The sequence below is a fragment of the Thermobia domestica genome, chromosome 1, assembly GCF_964235325.1.
Source record: "Thermobia domestica chromosome 1, izTheDome1.hap1.1, whole genome shotgun sequence".
Taxonomy (NCBI): domain Eukaryota; kingdom Metazoa; phylum Arthropoda; class Insecta; order Zygentoma; family Lepismatidae; genus Thermobia; species Thermobia domestica.
Genome location: NC_137454.1, coordinates 178,460,140 through 178,485,740, shown reverse-complemented (window position 1 = coordinate 178,485,740; position 25,601 = coordinate 178,460,140). Strand labels below are relative to the sequence as shown.

Below are 25,601 nucleotides of genomic sequence, written 5' to 3'. Positions count from 1 at the left end.
ATGTATCGTGCGATTACTATAACAATGAGATGTGGTTGGTCATTGATGGAGCAAGAAAAGATTGACCACATGAAACAAAAGAACACAACGAAGCATCAGTGACCTTGCCCAAAGAATTCGTGGAAATCCGCTCAGGAAGCAGAAAATCATGGCAAAGGAAATGAAAATTCCTCCTCGTACCATGTCAAGCATTATTAAAGATCTTAGGCTTGGAGCCAACCGACGAAGCATGACCAGAGACTTACAGCACGTTTGCGTTACACAGAGACAACAAGAGCAAAGAGGTTTCTTGAAACATATGCAAAATTTCGGCACCGCCAAATCCTTTTCATAGATGAAAAGATTTTCACAGTGGAGGAAATATTCAAGCGACTAAATGATAGATTGTATGCGCATAGCTCTCAGGAGGCCGCCGACAAAATTCCTGAGACGGAAAGGGAATATCACTTAGCTTTGGAGATAGTTTGGCGGCGAGACGCGTATATTGGTTTGCCGGCTTGAGCTACTACTAATCTTGATAATACATTATTATTATTATTATTATTATTATTATTATTATTATTATTATTATTATTATTATTATTATTATTATTATTATTATTATTATTTCCAATAATAGAAGTTTGGAAGTATAGAATACAATGTAGAATTAGTATTATTGTAATAGTACTATTACTACTATTACAAGTAGTAATTGTAGTAAGAGTAAGAGAAGAACGTAATAATAATAATAATAATATACAATATACACGTAACAATGAAAAAGTAGTGGTTCGAAAGATTTTTCTTGAACTTTAGTCTTGAGATCATTTTTTTTTTTTTCAAGTTCAAAGACCTACAATTATTCACTGACGCTAAGGGTGATTGTGAGATGGGTAATAATAGTGAAATTACAAAAGTGACAGGAAACAGGAGAAACTAGAGAAGATCCATCCATTCACAAATCTCTCTTTGCGGGAGCTGGGACAGAAGCAGAAACCCCACGCGCAATATGTGAGCGCCTTTACCACTGAATCACTGCATCCCCGCACAGATCATTAATGTTTATCGTCATAATCCAAGCGTCGTCATACCTTTGTGAGCTAACTGATTCTGGCATGAAGCGATAAGTGTCGATTTTCATTGGCAAAACTTCCCTCGAGAGACGCTACTATTGCAGATGTTGTATCATGTAATATTTTCTCCGTGTTGAAACATTCAGCAGTTGCTCGTTCATCACTTTACAACACTAAAAAAAATATATTTTCCGATGAGGGGCCTCATTCTATTCTCGTGGGACCTGAGGCTAATTTTTGGTTGCTCAAGCAACCATCGGTTTATTGCGATTTCATACGTTGTCTCAACTTCCAGCAATCGTGAACCTGACGGATGTTTGAGCAACCTTCTAGGAACGTACCGGAAATAGCAAAATTTTCTTATTCCGCCACAGTGGCAGCACAGTCGACAAGTAATCATCAGTGTGACGAAAATGGACGGTCCTGCAAACGAGTTATGTTACTTTCTTTGTTCATTATTTGTAAATTATATTATATTAACAAAATTTGTGTGTTTTGGTAAAATGAATATGTAAGGAATTAAGATATACTTAGAATTCTGAATTTGTAAACAGTTTGATTGTAATGTTTGATGAAAGTAGGTGGTTGCTGTACCAACCAGTAGGTTATTATTAGTAAAATCTTCTAGTTGTTTACGTAACACATCCATCGTTTGAGTCTACATTTTATGGAAGTAAAAAAATATATGTATACATATCAATGTAAATGTCATTCACTAATGAAAGAAGCAATATAAAGACAAAATAATTAGAAAATTATAATTAGAAAATACATTGCTCTTAACCCTTTCAATACAGGGTCGGGAAAGTGACGCGCACGGGATGTCATTTTCTTACCCTTGTAGAATTTTGGCAACTTTTGTTACCATGGCGCAGTATCTTTTTCGATCGCTTATTTAAGTTCTATAACAGGAATTTATGCCGGGTTCTTGGTCAAGTCAAAGATGGACCAAAGAACACCCCAGATGTGTTTTAGAACCGGGTGATCAACATGGCGACGCCAAGTGGGGGCGGAGGGGCGTAATGTATTATTTTTTCTTAAGGCAAATTTCAAACATTTTTCACGCCTTTACTTTTCAAGATATAAGATTAAAAATTTGCATACAGATTGTGTGTGTACGTTTGGGTATTTCTCAAAGTTGTTTTCAGATCACTTCGCGAAACCAAGGCTGGGCCCGAGGGAGGTGGATTTCCGAGGAGGTGATTTTTTCAGAAAATTTCCGTTTTTTTTTTTTTTTTTCGATTTTTCCGGTTCAGATGTATCATATGAACATGTGAGTGATATTATTCTCGAAAGAACAGGTTCTACAAAACGAAATCAAAAGGATATAATCGCTCGTACCACTTCCACCTAATTTCTATCATTGTGGACTAATTTGATATATGCTACCAGGTATGTGTTTGTTGTGCTACATTCAAGATCATTTTCTCAGTGAGTTCATTCAGGTCATTTGCTCACCCTGTTAGATGCGTTGAACAATTTTGTATTTCATAAATAATTCTGGAGAAATAATAATAATAATAATAATAATAATAATAATAATAGCTCAAGTGGTTCGGATTCAAAGTTCCGAATTCCGTTCAATAAATTCCGTCTCAGATAGCTTCGCTGCTGAAAGGGGCGTTAAATTCAAACTCAACTCAATAATAATAATAAAAGTTTTCAAATTATTTTTAAAGTATTTTTTTTCTTACTGACATTTTCTTTTTAATACTTTTTCTTTTTAATTGGCAAGCGTTGATAGAAGACTGTCATAAGTAAAAGAAAAATTTAATTCAAAATTTCACGGATTTACATGATTCATCACCCACTATACTAGGTCGAAAATGTCATTCATATTGCAAAAGTACTGGGCGCTGTACGTATATATAGGCCTATATATATAATCCTCATACGCCATGAGCAAATCTAAATTTAAGGCTTTGTATCCACATATTTTTTAATATATTTTACTTAATCACTACAGTTGAATAGATAAATCGTAAATGAAAATTCTCTCGGTGAAAGAAGATATGTTTTCAAACGTTTCGGTTGCATTCAGACATTAAAAAGTTCAAAGAAAATTTATGTATTTGTTTTACTAGAATCGTGGCAAGTGTGTTCGGTTATGGTTAAAGCACAGAAAAGGAAGAAGACAGTGATTCAAGCCCAACATGAGCTGTGATTGTCGAAGATTTATTGGCGGAAGATGTCGACAATAGTAACTGGTGCTCTTGAGGACTGTTCCAACGAATCGGGAAATCAAAAAAAGAAAGAAAGAAAATAACAGAGACTGGTGTACTAAAATTGTTAGATGATTTTACCAGGAAACCACAAAGAAAAAGAAAAAAAGAAAACGAAATCGTAAGATAATATATTATCTGCACGTACTATCCACTTCCATTTTCAGTTGACACTTATTAATGCCTGCAACTGTGTCGTCCTGGCAAAGATAATAAACAAGGCTCTATTGGATATCACTGCGAGTGAGAAAGACATACAACGTGTAAGACATTGTGAAATAAAAGCGTCTGCAGAAATTTATATTACAATAGAAATGCACAGCATGAAGTTCAGGAAGTCAATTTATTCAAACGAATAAGATTAGATAGTGACAGGTCTTTGAGGTTCTGGTCAGTTGCATTGAATGTATACATGATATTTTGAATCAACCATGACTTCGTTCTTTATTTTGTTTCTAGTGTCATTCTCAGCATCAATATTTTATTCGAAATGAACATAACACAAAGATAGAGAATACAAAGTTGTACGATCAATTGTCATAAAAACATACTATATTGCTGTTGATCCAGTATATTAAAATACATTAATTTATTAGTTTGACGAATTCTTTTCTGTCAACCATTAAAATAGCAACGACAAGGGTCGTTCTGGGCCCGCGGTAGCTCAGTGGTAGAGCGTTCACCTCTGGTGTGTGGGGTACTGGGTTCGATCCCAGCCCGCACCAAATGAACTTTGTGGTGAACAAACACCGTGTTCGTGGGTTTTCTCGGGGTTATCCCGTTTCCTCCCACTTTCTTCATTCATTTCTCATCATCACCGTCTCATTTAGCCTAGCCGACATAAGCGTGGGACGTAAAACTCAAAGATTTCGTTTCATTGTTTTCAATCCGGAACTTCTTTCCAGGTGTAAATGGACGCCTAGAATGCAGGTCTTGTATGTAGTAGAAACTGACACCTGTGTCTTGTTACTGGTAGACGGCACTCATTTGCCGCGTTTCTGGATAGACCGTTATACAAGATGGCAGACAATAGTGTGAACGTCTACGTGAAACAGCGTGTTGCAATGAAGTTTTTAGTGAACGAGGGCATAAAACCTGCTGAAATTTACAGAAGACTTCAGGCTCAGTACTGTGATGAGACATTCAGTCGCAGTAAGACATTTGAATGGTGTAAGCGCTTTAAAGATGGCCGTATCTCTATTACTGACGGTTCCGGTCGTGCTGGATCACAGCCCACGGTAGTCATTCCTGAGAACATTCAGCGCGTGGAGCAGCTGATCCTGGAAAATCGTCGAATAACCTGTCGTAAAATAGCAAGGGTGTGTAATCTGTCGTTAGGAACAGTGTGAACACAATAATTCATGATCATTTGTTGTTCCGAAAAGTAATTGCACGCTGGGTCCCAAAACAGCTGTCTACTTTTGACAGATACAGAAGAGTTGAAGTCTGTAGAGAACTGAAGGAACGCTACGAAAGGGAAGGCCAGGATTTTCTGAATCGCATCATGACATGTGACGAAATATGGATTCACCATTTCAGCCCAGAATCCAAAAGAGCATCGATGCAGTGAAAGCATACGGAATCACAAGCTCCCAAGAAATTTCGAACAGTTGCGTCTGCTGGTAAAGTGATGGGAACTGTATTCTGGAATAAACAATGACTGTATTCTGGAATAATTCACGTTGATGTTTTACCCCATAATGTCACTATCAACAGTGAGTATTACTGCCGTGTTCTGCGTGATGGGCACAAGATTTACGGAAAAAACATCCGGGTTTGATCACAAAGGGTGTTCTGTTTTTGCAAGACAATGCACGACCGCATAGCGCTCAACGCACATTCCAAACAATCCTGGAACTCGGCTGGAAGATATTACACCCCCCTTCCTTGGTCCTGACTTAATGCCAAGTGATTTCCACCTGTTTTGGGCCCGTGAAGGAATTCCTTGGAGGAAAGCATTTCAACACTGATGATGAAGTGAAGAATGATGTCCTACAATGGCTCCGTTCTAATACTAAATCTTTCTATGCCGAAGCATTCCAGGCGTTAGTTAAACGCTGGAATAAGTGTACAACTGTAGCTAGGGGTTATGTGGAAAAATAAATCCACTTTCCACACTGAAATTTGTTCTTCTATTTGATTTTTATAAAAGTCTTGGATTGACTTGAACGACCGTCGTATTACTTGTTTGTACGTATGTTAAGCTTGAAACCCTTCTTTCGTATCTATTTATACACTTTATTATGTATATTCTTATCCTCGACAATTCTTTCTTATTATAGTAGCTACGACTTACAGTATATCACAATCATTTTGACGATTTATCCCCGACCAATAACAAACAATAAATTACAACATCGAATATTTCTATACACTTGTCTATTATCCAGTACCTCTTGTACATTCATTCTATTTTAACACCTCATCGCTAATAATACATTAACCACAGTTTTACATTACTTTTCAAAGAACCTAATTTAAACCTGCATTCAGTCAACCACAAACTATAACAACTTTAAGGTAATAACGATCATCAATTAATATTACCAATTATCAGATACTATTCCGATCATTCATTTAACAAATTAACAAAATAGTTCTGGTAGCTAACCCCCAACCTCTCTGGTGCTGTTAGTGTGATGATTTCTTCTTCATTCTCTTCTCAAGTCCTATAATCTTCGTTTCCAATCTATCTATCCTCTCTCTCCCAACAGAGAATTTATGGTATAACCATTTCTGAGACTGGTCTCGAGCTGCTGATTCTTGTAGTACGAACTGGATCATTTAATGTCTTAAATGAACCAATTGGTTAACGAACTTTTCACGTCCGCAAACACAACCTAATATTTTACTGAGACGAGAGCCTGCATTCATATCATCTCTCACTTTTACGTCATCATCATTTGCATTGACGTTCTTTTCTACCATATCTTATATTTTTCTTAGCCTCGGAATGCTCTAAATTCCGTTCTTCCTGTTGCATTTTTCTTCTTCTGAATCTTTTGGTGCACCCACAAGATTTTTAGTTTGATAAAAACAAAATAAATATTTCTTACTTGCCATTATAAAAAATAACCAATTAACACATAGAGATGGAACATTCCATTTAAACCTGGAATTTCTAACTTCTAAAACATAGGCCTAATTGTTCCAAATGTGTTTATGCAAAGGCAATCAAGCAACACACTCCCCCTTCCTTGCCTGTCTTCTGGCCTAGTCAAAAGCAGTCCCCACAATAAAAAATGGAAGTATATTTTGAATAGAATCGAGCACAGTTCTTTAGGACAGTGTTCATAAAAGATTTTAACTAAAAGGAAATCAATCAAAAAATATCGAGACTCTCCTGAAAACATACAGCACGACCCGCCATTGATATGCACGCACATAAATTTTGGAAAGTCGGCGCCGTTGCTTAGCTGTTCTCATGCGAGATTATGCTTTGCTTTTTCTTTTAGATGTTCTAAGTTTTGAAAACATATGATCTGTTTCAGTGTCATTAAGATAGAAATCTTTTGATCTTGTGGTCTAGATGAACATGGTCCAAAACTTGCAATTCCTTCGATTTATCATGAATGAAAGTCTGCTTTAAGGAATCTAACTACAATATTTAAAACAAATCCCCTTGAGATCTTCACCTTGCAATATATTATTTATCCTGTTCTCAGGTTGCGTATTATTGATATTCTTAAAACTTAAACAATTGATAGGCGGATACAAAATGGTGTAATCCTGTACATATAAAACATTGCTTCCCAAATGAAGGGCAAGCCCTTTTCTTGCGTGAACGCTTGCACTTAACGACAATCTTCACATTTTACTGACACGATGAACAAATTGAAGATTCAGGAATTGACGGTAATAATCTACTTTCCGAGCCCTCCTTCTGCGAGCTTATTTATCCCAAAGGCTGGCATGACATAATATATATCCCATAATTTGAGACTATATTTTTAACTTCGAATCTTCTGTTATTCCGTTATGCAATAGAACATTCTCCAATAGCTTAATATAGCGTGTCTCCTTTAGTAATTGTAGTTTCTTTTCATTACTTTCTAACATTTTATTTTTTTTAAATAAGTTTATATTATTTACGTCGTAATTGATTACTTCTTTGCAGACTGAGTGCTTCTTTACCCTAAAGCAGCATTATTGTCTATTGGTGCATTATATATTTTAAGGTAGATGAGTTGTTACTTGAAATACGAATAACACGCATGCGCTCAGAGCCAAAGTTTGGTAATTTTATGTGTAAATTGCTAATATCCGTACCTGATTTCATATTCAAAGGACAAAATCTGTTCTAATTACTTTATGTTTTAGTCTATAATGAGACCCAATTTTCCTTCTTGGTGTAAAACTTGGCTCGTAAAAGTGGATCCCGATAAGAGTAGATACATAACATGTTCCCTAAAGAAAAATATTGTACAAACTTCATACAATATAAATGGTAAACGAATCAGGAGAATCAATAGTCATAAAGATCTCGGAGTTACTTTTGATTCAAAACTAACTTCTACAGAACATATAATAAACACTGTCACTTAATCGATTCCTCTTATAGACTTCTGTACAGATTAACAGAAATACGGAATCTCTTTTCCCTAGCAACGTTCTACAAGGCAATAATTTCTCCTAAATTGGAATATTGTTCACATCAGTTCCTACAAACGTATCTCGGCTAAACTTACTTCTAAACTTCTTCCTAGCAATAGTACATTTCAGAGTACCTCGCACACGATGACAAAATACGAAATATTACGAACATTAAGTATTCAAGTACCTGACACTCCTCATAAAATCAATGATCTTAAATATCTGTACAAACTCACACATGGCCAACTCACATCTGAATCGCTATTGTCAGAATTGTATTTCCAAATTCCATTCGGACAAACACATAAGATACACCTTTTCCATATAGAACGGCCTAGACTGTCAATAGTTCAACGCTCTCTGGTCTAAAGGGTTCTTAAGTTATACAACGAAATGCCACATACACCCGTACATTTGCAACTGCATTTAACTCTGCACTACGAGTGGATAAATTCTACTTAGCTATTCTTATTATTATTACTTTTCTTATTATTACTTAAATATTATTATTATTATTATTATTATTATTATTATTATTATTATTATTATTATTATTATTATTATTATTATTATTATTATTATTATTATTATTATTATCTCTTATCATCTCTTGTTAGATTTTCCAATGTAAACAGGCGTTCATCCGTATCTGGAATTATGTTCGTAAATTAAAAAAAAATAATTAAAATATTTATTCCTATAATTGATAAACTACATTTTACCTAGGTAGAAAGAAAAATTTTACCTCTTATAGTTGAAACTACTGGAATTAAAACAAAATAAAAGGGTAAACTAGAAATTATATAGAATATGGTTAATAAATATTTAAATCTCTTTATGCGATGAGAGGTCTTTCTCTGAGTCGTACGTTGACTGTAGTGTACGGTACATATTTTTCTTGTTAAAAATTTTACAATCGTCTGTTATCCTTCTGTAACTGAATACTCTGTTGGTCATTACAATTTTAATGTGCTCGTTTCTGTGGCTAAACTACTGCAGAAGCTCGAAATCTACAATGACGTTCATTTCTATTTTATGCACCTCTAATTTTGTTCTTTTGCAATGTTATAGTTTCGTGGTCTTCCAGTTAAACGCATTATGTCATACAATAGCCATACATGCTGGTGCATGTGCATGTAGAAAGTAACAGTATAAGTACGTGACAGACATTCTATATGAGAGAGGTAACTATTATAGTCTCTACATTGGCCATCTCCTGTGTTTTATGCAAACAGCTATGTCTGCTGATAATTAAGTTATGTAGCTTATAGAACAGAATTTTCTGATCTTTTCATATTCTGTGCCTGATAAAAATAAAATAAAAAGATCTTGCTGACTTTAGAGCAGTAATATATATATATACTGTTCTAAAGTACTGCACGCCTGGATAGAAATGCGTTATATACGAGGAGTATCAAAACGCTCGTCCTATCATCTAAAAGAAATACACTCTGAAGAACACTGACGTAATTGTTAGTTCTTCTCTACGTGCCTAGCGACATATATTTGCCAATGGTTCTTCACTTTCCGTAAGCCCGTCTTGTAACAGTCTGCAGTCTGTCTTTGAGACCACAGTTCAACCTCAGAAATGACATTATCCCAACTGTCAAAATAGCAATATTTGAGTTGACTTCATTTCTGGTAAGCGAAAGAAGTCATTTGGTGCCGGGTCCAGTGAGTATGGGGATGGGGCAATATTTCATATTTTAATTTCATTGCCTTCAACATGGGGCGGGATGAGCTGGTGCTTTGTCTGCCAACAACAGCGCCCCTTTTGTGACCAATGTACGACGTTTCTTCCTCGATTTCTCTCGTAACTTAGTCAGGAAATGGGAATAATAGGTACTAGAAATAATTTGACCCTATTGTAGGTACATGTAATCTGTCATGATGACCCCTTCACAGACCCAGAAAACGGGAAGCAACACCTTGACGGCAGTCTTCTGCACTCGTGCCTTTGTAGAGATTGCGGAGAAGAAGTGTTTCCATTGTTTACTCATTCTTTGTTTCTGGATCATAAAGATAAACCCAACTTCCATCCATTGTCAGTAATCTGCCTAAAAAGTCATTTTCATCCACCTCATACCGATGCAACATTTTTCTTGAAGCCTCCTCTCGATTTTGCTTCTGGAAAGATGTGAGCAGTCGTGCTGACACTTTCTGAAGATGCAACTGGTTGTGAATGATATTTCAGGCAGACTCATAACTCATACCGATAACCCATAATCACTTTTAATGGTTATCTTCCTGTCTTCCAGAATGATCTTTTCAACTTTCTCCATTAAGGCGGCATTATCAGTGAAAGACGTCTTCCAGACCTATAGTCCGCACTGGTCTTGTATCCAGATTGAAATGGTCGTTTCCACTTGGATACCATCTCATAGGATGGGTTTCCATACCCATAGACTTCTTTTATATCTTCGTGGATCTGTTTTGGTGTTTTCCCCTTAAGATAGAGGAACCTAATGACTGTTCTTGCCTAAGCTTGTCAACCATTGCCCCTTCAGCGATTTTCCTGCAAAAGAAAGAAAGAAATAGTTGTTCTAACGAGTCCAGAATTTGCATAGTTAACATACAAAGGAGTATTAAAATGGCAGTAGAAAATAAGAATAGGAAGGTAGTCAGCGAGAGAAATGAGGTCATAGAAAGGTGAAAAGAGTATGTTGAAGACATATGAGAGTAGGGATAGACGTTTATCCTAAATGTTGAAGTAGAAAATGAAGTAGGCGAGGATGAAAAGGGTTTAGAATTCTTCGGGAAGAGTTTGAAAAGGCTATATCCGAGATTAATAATGGAAAGGCAACCGAAATAGATAATATACCTATCGAATCCATTGAAAAATATAGGTGACGATGGCAGGAAAGAAGTGTTCCGATTCTGCAATAAAATATATGACCAGGAGTGTGGCTGAAAGGTTTCATTATACCAATGGCTAAGAAATAGAACCCAAAGAGATGTGAGGATTATAGAACTACTAGTCTCATATCTCGTGCAGCGAAAATTGTGCTCCGAATACTGAGCAAAAGTTTGTATAGAAGAACAAACGAAAAAATTGAGGAGGAACACTTTGATTTCAGGAGACGTAAGGGTACAAGAAATGCAATTAGATTATTAAGGGTGATTGGCGAAAGGTTTATAGAAAAAGAGAAAGAGGTGCATGTTGTATTTATTGATCTAGAAAAGGCTTTTGTCCCGTGAATTGGGAATTGTTGTTGGGAGTTCTAAAGAAGATTGGGTTGGAATGTAAAGATCGAAAACTCATGAGAAACGAATATATGAACAAACAAGTAAGTGTTATGACTGGGGAGGAACTGACAGAGAAAAATGCCATTGAAAGGGGAGTTCGACAAAGATGTTTCCTCTCGTCATCTTATCTAGAAGAGATAGTGAAAAAGAGCCTATATGATGAAGACGGTATTTCGGTCGGAGATAGAATGATTAGATGTATAAGATTTGCAGACGATATGGCGCTTGTTGCAGAATATGAAAAGAAAAGCAACAGGATGTTAGAAAACTTGAGAAAGGGCTTTGAAGAATATTGGCTGAAAATAAATGTCCGAAAGACAAAAGCCATAGTGATTGAAACGAAGTGGTCTGTGTCAAATATAAAAGTGGGAGCGGAGAAAATAAAACAAGTGTGTAGTTTACGATATCTGGGTAGTATTCTTAGTAATGACATGAAGTGAAAACGTGAAACAAAACCTAGGATAAGAATGGCGAAAGAAGCCTTTAGGAGGAAGAAAAGTCTGTTTTGTGGGACTTTGAATAAAGAGTTGAGAAAAAAAGACTTATAAAATGTTACTTACGGAGTGTTGCACTGTATGGGGGAAAAACATGGACTTACATAAAAGTGATGAAAAATCACTGGAAGCATTCGAATATGGTTGTGGAGAAGAATGGAAAGAATTAGTTGGGTCGAGCGGAAGATGAAATGATAGGGTGTTAGAAATGGTGAAGGAGAAAAGAACACTTTTAGATATTATTGAGAAGAGGAAGAGTAACTGGTTAGGACATTGCCTGAGAGAAAATTGTATCATGAGGGACGTGCTAGAGGGCATGGTGACAGGAAAGAGAAAGAGAGTGATCGAAAGAGGCTACAATTAGTGGACGATATAGAAGCAGAAAAATCGTACGTAAAGACGAAGAGGTTAACAGAATACCGTGAAGCATGGGAACTTCTCATCTGCGGCAGGTGACCTGTCAATAAGGGCAGAATACCTATGATGATGATGACATACAAGAACCTACTATAAAAAGGATTTCCGAGTGGGTTCGTAGTTCGGCACTTTCTAGGTAATTGCACGAACTTCTTCATAACACTCGTATAAATATAATTAAGTAATTTTTGCGCAAAATCAACTACCCATAACTTACAAATAAATATGACATATGATTTGGAAATGATTTTTTACCATATCTGGCTACGCTATGCTGAGTTGTTACTGTAATATGGCTGAGTATTCTATCAGGTGATTCACGTGGCCGACTATTAGTTTGTTTAATGAGGAGCGTGCACGTAAAAGTGTGTTTTGAAAGTGATGCTTCTTTCCCCTATATCTTCTAATTGTGCGCACGTGAAATTACAATAATTGAATAAACTCAATAGTTAATACCTAGGAGGAAGAAATGCATAACAACCAAGTCCTAGACAATATTGAGATGGCGAAAAGATGGCGAGATCTTTTCGTAATTATGAGCTCAAGGGTTGCAAAGATGTAACTGCAATGATGAAGATAAGATTGGAATGGCCTAAACAGCATGTAAAGTGGACAGAAGAGCAATGGTGGGCAACTACTGTATATTTTCCGACAAAGTCGATTTTTTATGGTGACTGACCGACTACAACTTGTCAGGTGTGAAGCTTTTCAGCGAATGGAACCTGGTTGCGTGTTGCGAACAGTAAAACACGCTCCTTCGGTTCAAATTTGTTGATCAATGTCTTACTAAGAAGGTGTTGGATGACTGTATTTTGTTAAAGTTATAATGAGTAGTGACCATACCAATATGAAGTTCTGAAATACCCTCTGATGAACACGGCTCGCGATGCTTACCGAGACGGTCAGTCGACTTAAGTCCATATCACAATTCAGAAAAGGTCAGTTCATATTACTTTCTTCGAGATATTTCATTATTTATAATTCATATATGATTTTTCAGATATCACAAAATATGAAAAGAAGGCGAGCATGGGATGGAAAGCTAATGAGTAATATGAAGTTGGCCCATTACAGAAAAACAAAAAATCTTAAGATTTAGTGCTTATTAGTGCTCAAGTACATAGAATTATAAGCAATTTCTTGATGCAGAATAAAAACAGTCGTTTTTGGCAAAACGACCAAGATACTATTTAGGGACATTTTTTTTCGGTTTGTTTGAAAAGTACGCACGTTTAAGCGGAGGTGAGTGGAAGGGGAGATTAATATATAAAAATAAATGAGACAATTCTTGAAATACCCAACCGATCTTGATCAAATTTTCAACATAGATGAGGTTCGGGCTTGAGATTTTATTTATCTATTCACTTTGACGATAGAACTTAAGGGAGGGGAGGTAGGAGTTAAAAAATAAATAAAACTTAATAACTCTTGAACCAAACGATTAATCTCGATGAAATTTTCAACATAGATGAGGTTCGGGCTTGAGATTTTTTTTATCATTTCACTTTGACGGTAGAACTTAGGGAAGGGGGATAGGATGGAAGATATATAAAAATAAATAAAACTCTTTAAGCACCGGACCGATCTCTATCAAATTTTCAAACTAGATGAAGTTAGAATCTGAGGTGTTTGTCATGTTTCTTTGACGGTGTAACTTAAGAGAGGGGGAGAGACATTTGAAAATGATCGAAAATGACCGATATTACACTGAGAAAAAAATTGTAGGTGGCGTACTTAAAAAGATAGGTTACATGCGTAATTCCTGTAGTTTTTGGACTTAACGTACAGCAGACGTATAACTGAAAACGCATGGTTTATAATACTTTCTGTATAAGTGTTCCATCTATACGTACTTTCTGTATGAAACACTGTAGGCGGTCAGGATCTCACATACAAATGGACGTAGCCTATATAACATATAGCTGACGAAGGTAACATAAGTATGTGAATGTGATATACGGAAAACTGTTACATGTCAGACATCCTGCAACGGTATGATGTAACATCTAAGGGCAGTGCCTATGTAGCATACGGATAACGTATGCTCCGTACTGATTTCTATAGTAAGCAAGAGGATACCGTATATTTGTACAATATATCGCTGTCCGGAGAACGGATTTTTCTCTGTGTAGTGTCGAATCTATAGTTTTTGTGGTCGCTGAGATGATCAGTGACACTCTGATGCAATTTAAATCCAAACTCAGCCCCGCAACTTGGGGGAGGGGGATATATATAAAAATGATCGAAATGACCTATATCAGTGTCGAATTCATAGTTTTCGGAGTCGCTGAGATGAACAATGATACTTCCAATGCCGTATCCCTCAACATGGGGAAAGGAGAGCGGTAGGTATATAAAAATAATCGAAAATGACCAATATCAAAAGAGCGCTTTAGTAATATTAAAAGTGACTGACTAACAGAACATAGTACTATTTTTTCTTAATTTAACCCAGCGAAACGGGTAATTGATGCTAGTACATTATAAATAACCTTTACATATAGTACAAAGAAAAAATGGTTGTGTTAATTCAACTCAATTTTAACACAGGGCAGTGGTTCCAGCGTAACTACCACTATGTGGTGTTAGTTCAACACATACCCCGCGGTGTTGGCGTTTAACACAGGGGGTGTGTTACGTCTTGAACACACAACCGGTGTTGAGCCGTGCCGTAAGCGTTAATGAACCACAAAATTAGTCCCCCAAAATATGTTAAATCGCCTATATGCGTAATGTGTTTACATTATGCTGAGTCTAGAAAAGCACTTTAAACAAGTAAAAAGAAATGTACTCCAGTGCGGGGGGAGGGTCACGAACCACCAACCTTTCACTTATTAAACGCGTGCTCATCCGACTTGGCCACGGAGGCGATGAAGAAAACTTCGCTTGTAGAGGGATAAATTGTTGAGGTCTTTTGAATTTGGCTAATCAGAGTGCTCCTTTAAGCCACGCAACCGTTCAGGATAAGATAAAATCTGCTCGCCATGTAGACCTAATTTTATAACAAAATGACGACTGTCTCCTTTATTTTATAGTTCTTCCATATTCACTTTCAAATGATCGTTGCCAGTTGCCATGTAATAAATTTGATGCGTTTGTTGCTTCTAGTACACAATCGCTTAGACAAAAAAGCAATAAATGCATCAAATGTGGGAGATGAATTTAGAACACCTAAATGGCACATGCCTAGCACATCTTGTGCTGTTAGGGTTTCTTCAGAAAAATTATGAAAAACAAGTGAAAACACATTGCGCGGTTTACATGTTGAAATTGTGTGTATGCCTGGATTTGTTTAAGTATTTCTTTCTACTGTGTTTGTCTGTAGCTTCAATTCATAAGCCTGTATAATTAGATACCCAACATTTTTGGCAAAAGAAGAAAACAACACCTAAGATTCTACACTTGTGTTAATTTAACACATAGGCTGCGTGTCATTTCAACTACCGGCATTTGACACATAACTCCAAATGGAGAGTGAGTTGTTCTAACCACTTGTTTGTGTTATATCTTAACACAATCGTGCTAACACATAGACATGTCGTTGAAATAACACAACAATTTTTTACAGTGTAGAATAACTATGCAGATAATTTACCTGTATTTAAATTTGACATATTTCAGTTTCATTGATTTTCAATGTCATTGTTCCGATTCAGCAGTTTTCTATGCAAATTCAACAAGCGTGCTTTTTGTTCCAACTTTTTTTTCATTAAATTAATTTTAACTATATTGGGCGAAAGCAACTATTATTTCTGCGGTGCTACTTCTATCCTGAGGGAATATTCCCTTATAATATTACTTCTATTTTCGTTTGTTATCCTAACAGAGTAGAGAACTACTGTATATAATATCAATACTGCATTAAAAAGTCAATAGCTTCCAGCTGTTTGTTTGCACTTTCTCATTCAACAGACTTTTTTTTTTTTTTTGCAATTTTTGCATGTAATTTAACTCATCCTACACAGAAAATTCAATTAAATGTGTTCTTTTATTCAACGAAAATGAGTTTGTAACTGATACTCACATATTGCAGTTTATGAAATGTTTATAATTTATTTTAGAAAAACAAATTATAAATAGTTAACTTATTTGCTTTTTCGATAATTTGTTAACTATTTAGTATATATATATATATATATATATATATATATATATATATATATATATATATATATATATAATATGGATTCAGCCTCTGAGCAGTAGCTTCCATCTTTGATCATATTCCTCTATTAAAGCGGTTTTAGATGTGTTACTTTAAGTTTGAGCATTGAATTTGCATGGTTTGGAAGTCCACTGTAATTTCACACTGTGAAATGAAACTCACTTCTTTAAATACTTTCCTATCAGGAATCTAATCCAGTACCACGTCCTCCAAAGAGTTGCCAGTCATTTCACCAGTGTGAAAGGTTAATATACCCTAGGTACGTCTCTGTATCTCATGGATAGCGCCTATCTTTGGTGTGCATTTTCCTAGGTTGACGCAAGATCGAGGCAAGGAGTCTTATGTTAATTCTGTCGCAGTATGAGTAGGTTTTATTCATATTGAGAGCTCCTTGAGTGTGACAAAGTAAAGTTAATCGTTTATCGATACGTTATCACTCAGTTGGACCTTTCTGTCCTACTCCTTTTGTCCGAGCCCTTCCGACCAGAGAACGGAACCTTGGTCGGATAACGAAAAGTCGGTTAAAACAAAAACTACTTCATACACACTAAATTTTATAGCATCTCTATAAGGGATAAAGAAGCTTACAGTATTATAGTTCAATAAATTTGTTACCAAAATTATAAGTTGCGCCCGCAAACTGCTCCTATAACACTCAATTAACGGAGATACTGTAAATTCAATACAGCACAGTAGACTATCCCACAAACCACACACTTATTTACAGATATATATTGATGGAGTAAAAAGAGAAAATTTAAAAAAAAAATACTATTGAGCCTACAATACTAAATGAAGTATGGTGCTGTATTTTATAAACACATTTACTAAACGAAACAAAAATACATTTAGGTATAAAAATATTAAAATCTAGTTTAAAAGTGTGTGATGTCTGGAGATGTACATTGCAGTAGAGCACCGACGTAACTGACAAGAAATACTTATTTCTTGTAGTCGGTGGTTTAAGAGAAGTCGATTAAGAGAGTATCCACTCTATGTTATGAAAAATTCTTTAGGTTAGTTTCTAGTTTCTGATAAATACAAACACCTATTAAACATAATTAATTTAACTTCTTTCATTATTTTTTTCATGTCATTAAAAAAGAAACAAAGAGCTATAAAACATGTGCAGATGTCACCTTCAGCCTCCATCAGTTCCACAACAATACACCGTATCCATGTCTTTGTACTCTTTTTGTTCTGTCATTTCATGTTTGAAACACACATACACACGCGGGCGGAAACGTAAAATATAATCCACGAAAACGAAAGTGAAAATTCACTTTTGCACTAGAATTTCTGTTGCTACATAGAAACGCTTTTGTTCCTCGAATTACGATAGCCAAAGGCAATGCACTGGAATGTTTTCAATGTACATACATCATACAAGTGATGCAGTATGTTTAGCTTTGTATTAAATAAGTTACCTTGTGTATTGTTTGTGTAGTGAAAATTCTTCTTAACATGCCAGAGCATTGACTAAAACAATATGTCTAAAGTATGACAGTATAAGTTGGTGAGACAGAATTCTATGCTACAGAGGCTGTAAATTTTCACTAACACGCTGAAGCAATTACATTCGTAAAGTAAAGTGTTTTGTTATCTCTTGAAATGGGATATGCACTAGAGCAGAGTTTCTCAACTTGGGACTGGCGATCCCTAGGGGGTTGCGAGAGGGTTTCATGGGGGGTCGCGGAGATCAGCGGAAGAGATAAATACTGTATAATTAGAACCTAATACCGGAAAATATTTTTAAATATTATTTTGAATTTTGTTCTGATACGCATATTTTTATTTTTATACATACTCTTAAGAACAGCAAAAAAATAGGTCTACTAAACATTTTCAACAGGTGAAGAGTTGTTTAAAGATCAATTTAAATGAAAGAGGTACCATATGAAAGTAATGAGAGCTGTATATTGAAATACCAGAATATACAAATGCAACAAAACCCGTATATTGAAATACAGTTAAAATTGAAAACGAGATACCTGAGCATGGTGTGATTTCACTAGTGCGGCAATGTCCGGGTTACCCTTCGTGACGCACGTTATCAAGTCATTTAAAATACTCAATATCTTTTTTAACAATTGTCCAAGTTTTTTTTAACTAAAATTAGAAATCATTTTATTTTGTTATCATATGACCCAAAATTAAAGGAGTTATGAAGTTTTAAAATTTTTAAACGATCTCCATTCTGAAATAGGAAGACGGATCGGATTCGATATTTGTAATATGAATGAACTGACCAAGTTTGGTTTTAATCTGTTCTCTTTTAGAGAAGTTATAGCATCCACAATATACAAGAAATTGATTCTACTATTATAGAAATAGATGGATCTCGTGAGATCTCCGCAACAGGTACATTAAAACTCCCACACAAGCTTATTACAAACCAGAAATTATAAGGGGGTCGCTGGCAAAAGGATGTGTTAAATTGGGGGCGTGATAGGAACTAGGTTGAGAACCACTGTACTAGAGAGTAAAAATTAATATAGGGTGCGGCAGAAATAGTTAGACGATTTTTTTTTTTTTTTTTTTGCAAATTAAATATTTTAATGACCTTTTATGCACAAAAGTTTTACATGTCCAGAATGTATATACAAAAGCATTACATATGGTAACTACGTCTTGAAAATTATGTCAGTGAGGTGTGCACCATGGTTATTCAAACAGATCTCTGCACGTCCCCTCACAGCACTCACAGCCCGTTGAAACATGTCCAGCAGGGTTTGGTGGATTGCATGTTGAATGGATTCACGCAAATCGTGTAATGTTGCAGGTTTTGTTGCATACACTTGTTGCTTCAAGTAACCCCATAGGAAGAAGTCACATGTCGATAGGTCGGGCGAGCGTGCAGGCCAAGGAACATTGCCGCGACGAGAGACAACCCGTCCTGGAAACATCCTCCCAAGAATGTTGATCAATGCACTTGCTGTGTGTGACGTGGCCCCGTCTTGTTGGAACCACATCTGTCTAAGGCGACGCCGTCGCAGTTCTGGGAGTAAAAAGTTTTCGAGTATGTCCACATATCGAGTACACGTGACAGTTAGTGTTAACATCCTCGTCGTTGAAAAAGTATGCTCCAATAATCCCATCAAAATAAACACCACACCATACTGTTAATTTAGGGCTATGAAGGGGCAATTCGTGCAACAACCTTGGATTTCTGGGTGCCCAGTAACGGAAAGGTTGCTTATTTACACACCATCAATGTGAAAATGAGCCTTGTCGGACATGATTAACCTCTGCGGAAAGTTTGGGTTCTCATTAATCATTTGCAACATCGTATTGCAGAATTGTACGCAAGCATTAAAATCCTCAGGGAGCAACTTGTGAATCATCTGAATTTTGAATGGGTTGAAGTGTAGGTCCTGGTGTAATATTCGCCACACACTCCTATCTGACATGCCAAGTGACACAGCATGATTACGAGATGAACGCCTTGGACTTCTAATTAATGCTTCTCGAACCCTCTCTATGTTGCCTGGTGTTCTCACTTAACGTCGACGACCTGGGGATTTCTTTTATCTTGCAGAAGCCGAAACTCGGAACTTTTACACCCAATTAAGAATAGTTTGTCGTGTCGTGTGCATTTCTGCCAATGTTAAAATGACTCCGAAACTTTCGCTGCGTAATTCTTGCAGAATCATTGTTTTTGAAGAAACACCACTGCGAAAGCGCGATGTTCGTCCGACCAACGCTCACGAAAAGATTACGTAATTCTTCCAATACTGCGCATGCGCACCGAACAGTCCAGTCGAACAAACTTACATGCATACACAATGCTTTGAAGCACTTTACAAAACAAAACAACCATGAGCACGTTAAATATCGGGTTACCTTATCTATGTTCATTTTACATCGTCTAACTATTTCTGCTGCACCCTTTATAATTGTCTCTTTCTTATTTTTTGGTGTGGAATGAAGTAAGACGTCTGCCTGAGGCGAAACATTTTGAATATATCAAAGAAAATGTTGCCATTATCACTCACTAATCAAGGATTTCTTAACGACATTTCTTTTTCTTTAAATACAGAATATTCAATCGTATCTTTCTACTCCCTCACATCTCTAACTCACCATAGAATTTGATCATCTCTCTTAATTAAAACTTATTTTAATAACTGGCCATTTTTAACCTTTCATTCTTTTATACTACAGATCTGAAAGTGGCTGACATATTTCGAAGAACTGGACACTTTTCGAAAAACCAGGGGGACAAGTGTCCCTCCTTGCCCCTGCTACGAACGGTCATGGTTCCATATAAAATTAGCGGAATCATCTCCAACAATAGACATATTACCACTAAAACATATAAAGGATGAGAATTATTCAGAATTTATGTTTAAAGGGTACCATTCCACCTTTTGCCTAGTGATACTGCAAAGAACTTAAGATGATCAACAGTGGTGTTCGAACAGCGGATCTACCATTTCCAAACACAAGTTATCTTCTTACCAAAGCAAACTCAGTGGAGCACTTTTTTATTCGTATTTCCAATTATATGTGACTGTTAGTACTCATGTACTCAAACTCATTTCCTGATACCTTGTTCCCTAACTTTGTAGGCATTTATTTATATTCAGTAATTGCTGGTTCCAATTAAAAGTGCACTCATAACTAATGTAACTAATATAATATTCTCATTATTCCAAACGAAGTCATTTTAATTTTTTTAATTGAGGAATTGGCATGAAAATATTACATAAGGAAATCAGAAACTAAAATGTTAGACATTGGAAGTATGAATTATTTCACAAATGGAATGATTAACTACTAGAAACATAACTCAAATAACGGAAGCCGAATGTGTTCATGCACTACATTAGACAACAACTCTACTGTTCAAACAAAATAGGGAACCGAACAGAATTAGTAGGCATTTCAATATAAGATAAATGTCAGATTAAATCCTGGCAGGAAAACCGAACTGAAATAGTTGTGCATTAAATTTCATTGTTAAATTAATTACAACACACACACCTTAGGAACTATATTAATCATATAAGTGGATATATTAATTATAAAGAGAAATATTATAGCAACAAAAGCATGTCTGGAAAGCTCACGAAGAATACAGTTCCAACGGTAGTAGTGTGCAGTATGGTTCGTCAGTTCTTGTAGATCGATGTTACTGTTACAAAAGCAGAATTAAGAGTTTGTCGATTTAGAACTGACAAGCTTATCACAGGACTTTGTAAACTAAACTGTTTAAGGCGAAAGTAATGTGATCGTGTCCTGGGTTGCTTGACAAGTGAAACTGAACACTTTTCCACCGAAAACAGATTGTCATATAAAAAGATTAAAAAAAAATGGCTAAATTGTCAATACAGAAGTATTAAACATCTTACTTCGTCTCTTTTCTCAGCTGGAAAGAAACAGTTTGTGGATCGCTTGAAGTGCCATTACACGAGATGTGTAAATACGGAAAATTTTATAGAGCAGCTATGTCTGTTCGTCTCTTGACAAATACTAGAGTGAAAACGGTAAGAGATAGTGAAAAATAGCTTTTCTGATATGGTTTCACTTTAAATGGGTTCAGTGTTTCAAGGGTAGGTTCCATCTCCACCCTTAATTATCTACAGGAAGGAGAAGTGGTTGAAATTTACTACCACTTCTATAATAGTTTCAATATTTGATCTCAAAAATTCAAAGGGATGATAAGAGGCGACGAACATGTTTTATATGGATTCAAGATGGGAAAGATAGTTTCTATGTCAGCTCTTATTCTTCTACTAAAACCGACAGATCGGTTCAATATTGATTCACTTAGAGCAAGAAATATACGAAAGAGAAAGAAACTATTGTATCTATTTTTTTTAACCGGAAATGACAGATCCGGTTTCAATAATGAATTGTCAACCTACTGTAATCTTACAATACGAAACGAAAAACTAGTTTATTTTCCAAGTTTTTAGAACACTAAAGTAAATAAATGGAACCACTGATTTAATGCATCGTTTTGAAGCTGATAGACGCAACTAATCCAAGAGGTGTTGGACAGTGGTAAGATCTAGAAGGTAAAAACTGGGGGGGGGGGGGTGCCAGAATCTAGACTATGAAAGGTATATCATGAGTTTACTATGAACTTTCAAAAACATATAAATAATACCGGTAGCTTAAATTATTTTTGTCTAAAGAAAACTAGAGGGTCTAGGCCCCCATGGCCCAGGGCTAGATCCACCACTGGTGTTGGAGGTTATTGGTGTGAATGAGTGATTGTATATATGGTAGGCTAGTCACTACCAACCATGTAATACCTACCAATCAAGTAATACAAATAGTTGAAATTCAAACAGTTCAATAGAAGGTCCAGTTATCAAAATCTGACTGCTTTATAAGGATGTAAAACTATTAATAAATATCCAACGCACACTTAATTATGTCGCAATTAAAGTACTAATAACATTTTCTTCCTTTTAAGAATTTAAGGGTTCGTGAAGCAAACTTGTACACTATGCATAGAGCTATTGATGAACACAAGAATCTTGATCTTGCATGCGAGATTAAGACCAAGAGCAGATCTACAAGACTCGTGGAAGACTAAGACCATAACTACAACAGTCGCACAAGTCCAAGACCAGCCTGCATGTCTTGCACACACAAATGTATTTGCATAGGTAAATATTAAATATAAAGATCTCGTACAACTGTACACACTGTACATAGCTTCTTTCGCTGTATACATACTTACAATATACATAATTACTTCATAGACTATCACGTTTCGCTTAATAAAACTCTGGAAAGCTCATACCGTGCTTGTTCTTTCTTGCTTTGTTTTGAGAACTTACACTGTACTGACAATTTAAAAAAAAAAATCTTTATAGTAAAATGCAACAGACGGATGTACTGAGGACCGTTGACTACAGAAGATTTACATTGATACACTCGTTCCACAGCATCATACTGCTTCTCAATTTCCGAAATAATTTTACTTTCGATTATTTGCTTCTCTTACCTGAACTCTGTTCAACCATAACAAATCTTATTATCAGGACCGCAAACTAGGAGACTCAACAGGTCTAGCCCCCCTCCTAAATTCCCCGTCCTCCTCGAGACCTCAGTACGAGTAGTATATTAATACTAAAAATGCAATTTTAGGTGTGTTGTCGACATTATTATTCAATTTTGTTTTGGAATACCCTTTAAGGAAAATCAAAAATAGCAACTAGGATCTAAACTGAATGATACTCTCCATGTTATAACTTGATATGGATTATGTAAAAAATATAGGGAATTATATAAGGACAATGGAAAGAAACGCAGACGTTTTATTAAGCGTCTTGAGAGACGTGGGTTTAGAAGTAAGAGCGAAGGAACCTAAATACGTGGAAATTCGACACGATAACCATAATACTGCAAATTATGGATATATTAAAATATCAAATAATACTTTCAGTTAAGTGAACATTTTCAAATATCTAGGATCAACATTAACAAACCAGAATCATACCTATAAAGAAATTAAATATGTATTAAAATTATGGAATTCGTGTTATTATTCAATCCAAACTCCTTTGTCACCAAGAATTTTGTCTAAGAACTTGAAGCGTAACATATAAAACGATAATTCTGTCTGTTGTATGATTGCAAAACATGGTCACTTACTTTGAAGAAAGAACGCAAGCTAAAAGTACTTGAAAATAAAATCTTGAAGAGAATATTTGTAACCAAGGTGCACACGGACTTGGAATATCGGAAACTTCATAAAGAGAAACTGCATAATTTATACCATTTACCTAACACTGTTAATGTCATTAAGTCTAGGAGGCTCAGATGGGCAGAATAGAAGGAAGAATCGCTTTCAAATTTTAATTGAAAATTCGATCGGAGAAACACCATTAAGAAAACCTAGGTGCACATAGGTGAGAAAATTAAGATGAATCTCATAGAAAAAGAAAAAAACAAAGTATAAACTGCATGCTGTTGGCTACGGACAGAAGTCAATGGAGCGCTCTTAGGAATCTGGCATTGGACCTTTTGTTTTACACGCCATGGTTACTGAGTTAGTTAGTTTATCTGTGTTCAAAATCACTGTATTACTTTTCATTATGGGAATATGAATAGACATGTAATTTATATTTGAATTATTCAAGACACATGGTACTGTTATTTAAACGAAATGTTACATCGGCAACGGAATAAGTGAATATTTGAACTCAGTACTTGATTCACCAATTGATTCCCTATTAAAATCAATGCTGTAATGTTCATATCATATATGCTGCATAATTGTTATATGGCCCTGTTAGAGTTTGGGTTACCCGATCTGTTCGTATTAAACCGGATCTGAGAAGTAAAACCCAGGGCAGGTAGATACGTACACAAGTAACCCAGTTGACCCTTGACCCATGCCATCACTGATTGTCAAAGCTGTCCCAAGCTATAAGGAGAATGTGTCAAACACAGTTAAAGAAACGATTTATAAGTTTCAAAGGTTGGTTCCAAACTGTAGTTAATGATACAAATTTCGAAGGTTGTAGTTAGCCGATTAATTTTTCTTTAACATTTTAAAGGGTTACGCTTTGAATTAACACTTACTGACAAATATTTTAGGCTAGAATTTATCATTCAATATTTTAGTTCAGTGTTTTATTACGTTTATTATTTCAATCTCTGAATACAACTGAGACTTGGCATTAATCTACCAACCGTTCCGTACCAATCAGCTGAGATTACCGTACCAATTACATCATAATAACTTGTCTTTCCTTAAAAAAAAAGCAAGTTGATCACGCTTATTTTTTTATGTTAAAAAGAATGAACTAGAAATTAAGTCACTCAGAGACGACATATTGTAAAAAAATGTTACTACGTATGTTAAACAAATTTAGAAAACAACATTATCCACGTCCAAAAAAAAATGTATTAGGAAAAAATTGTATCACAAGCGGAGAAACATCTATAATACAACCAAATAACTGTTACTTCTTTAAAGTAGGAACATACCGCAATGTATGTTAGTTTCTCATTAAAAACACACAAACTATTCTCTGACATACGTCAAAATGAAAACATTGTTTGTTTCAGACTAACCTTTTTGTGTTTAAAAATAAGTAAATTTTCAAAAAAAAAAACTAAAAAGCTTGTAGTTTGCAAGCGTGGTAAAACTTTATGAAAACATTCTTTGGAAGAAAAATATTGAAAAAAAGTAACAGTGTATGTAGATGTGGAAACCAACTTTATTGAAAATTCAGCTATGCTTAAATTTATTTTTGTTTTCAGCAAGTAACACATTCAACAGAACTCACAAAAGTTTTTTCTTTTTTTTTCGAAACGTTCCAATGAAATGTATTGAATATTCTCTTGGCTGTTTAACAAATTAGAATAGCGATGGTTGTTTCCAATTCATTTAAAACGACTTCTAAAGAATGATATTTAGTTGTAACAACTGACCTGAAAA

The 25,601-nt window shown here is 35.5% G+C and overlaps 1 protein-coding gene across 1 annotated transcript; it reads left to right on the top strand.

Moving 5' to 3' along the window:
* Window positions 1-4,296: 4,296 nt before the first annotated feature.
* LOC145673374 (protein GVQW3-like) lies at window positions 4,297-4,626 on the top strand. The gene has a single exon (XM_081743056.1). The coding sequence runs from the start codon at window positions 4,297-4,299 to the stop codon at window positions 4,624-4,626; it is 330 nt and encodes a 109-aa protein (XP_081599182.1).
* The last annotated feature ends 20,975 nt before the right edge of the window (window positions 4,627-25,601 follow it).

What these genes read in the sequence shown, in the direction of transcription:
- LOC145673374 (XM_081743056.1), top strand. Translation starts at nt 4,297, where the DNA reads ATGGCAGACAATAGTGTGAACGTCTACGTGAAACAGCGTGTTGCAATG.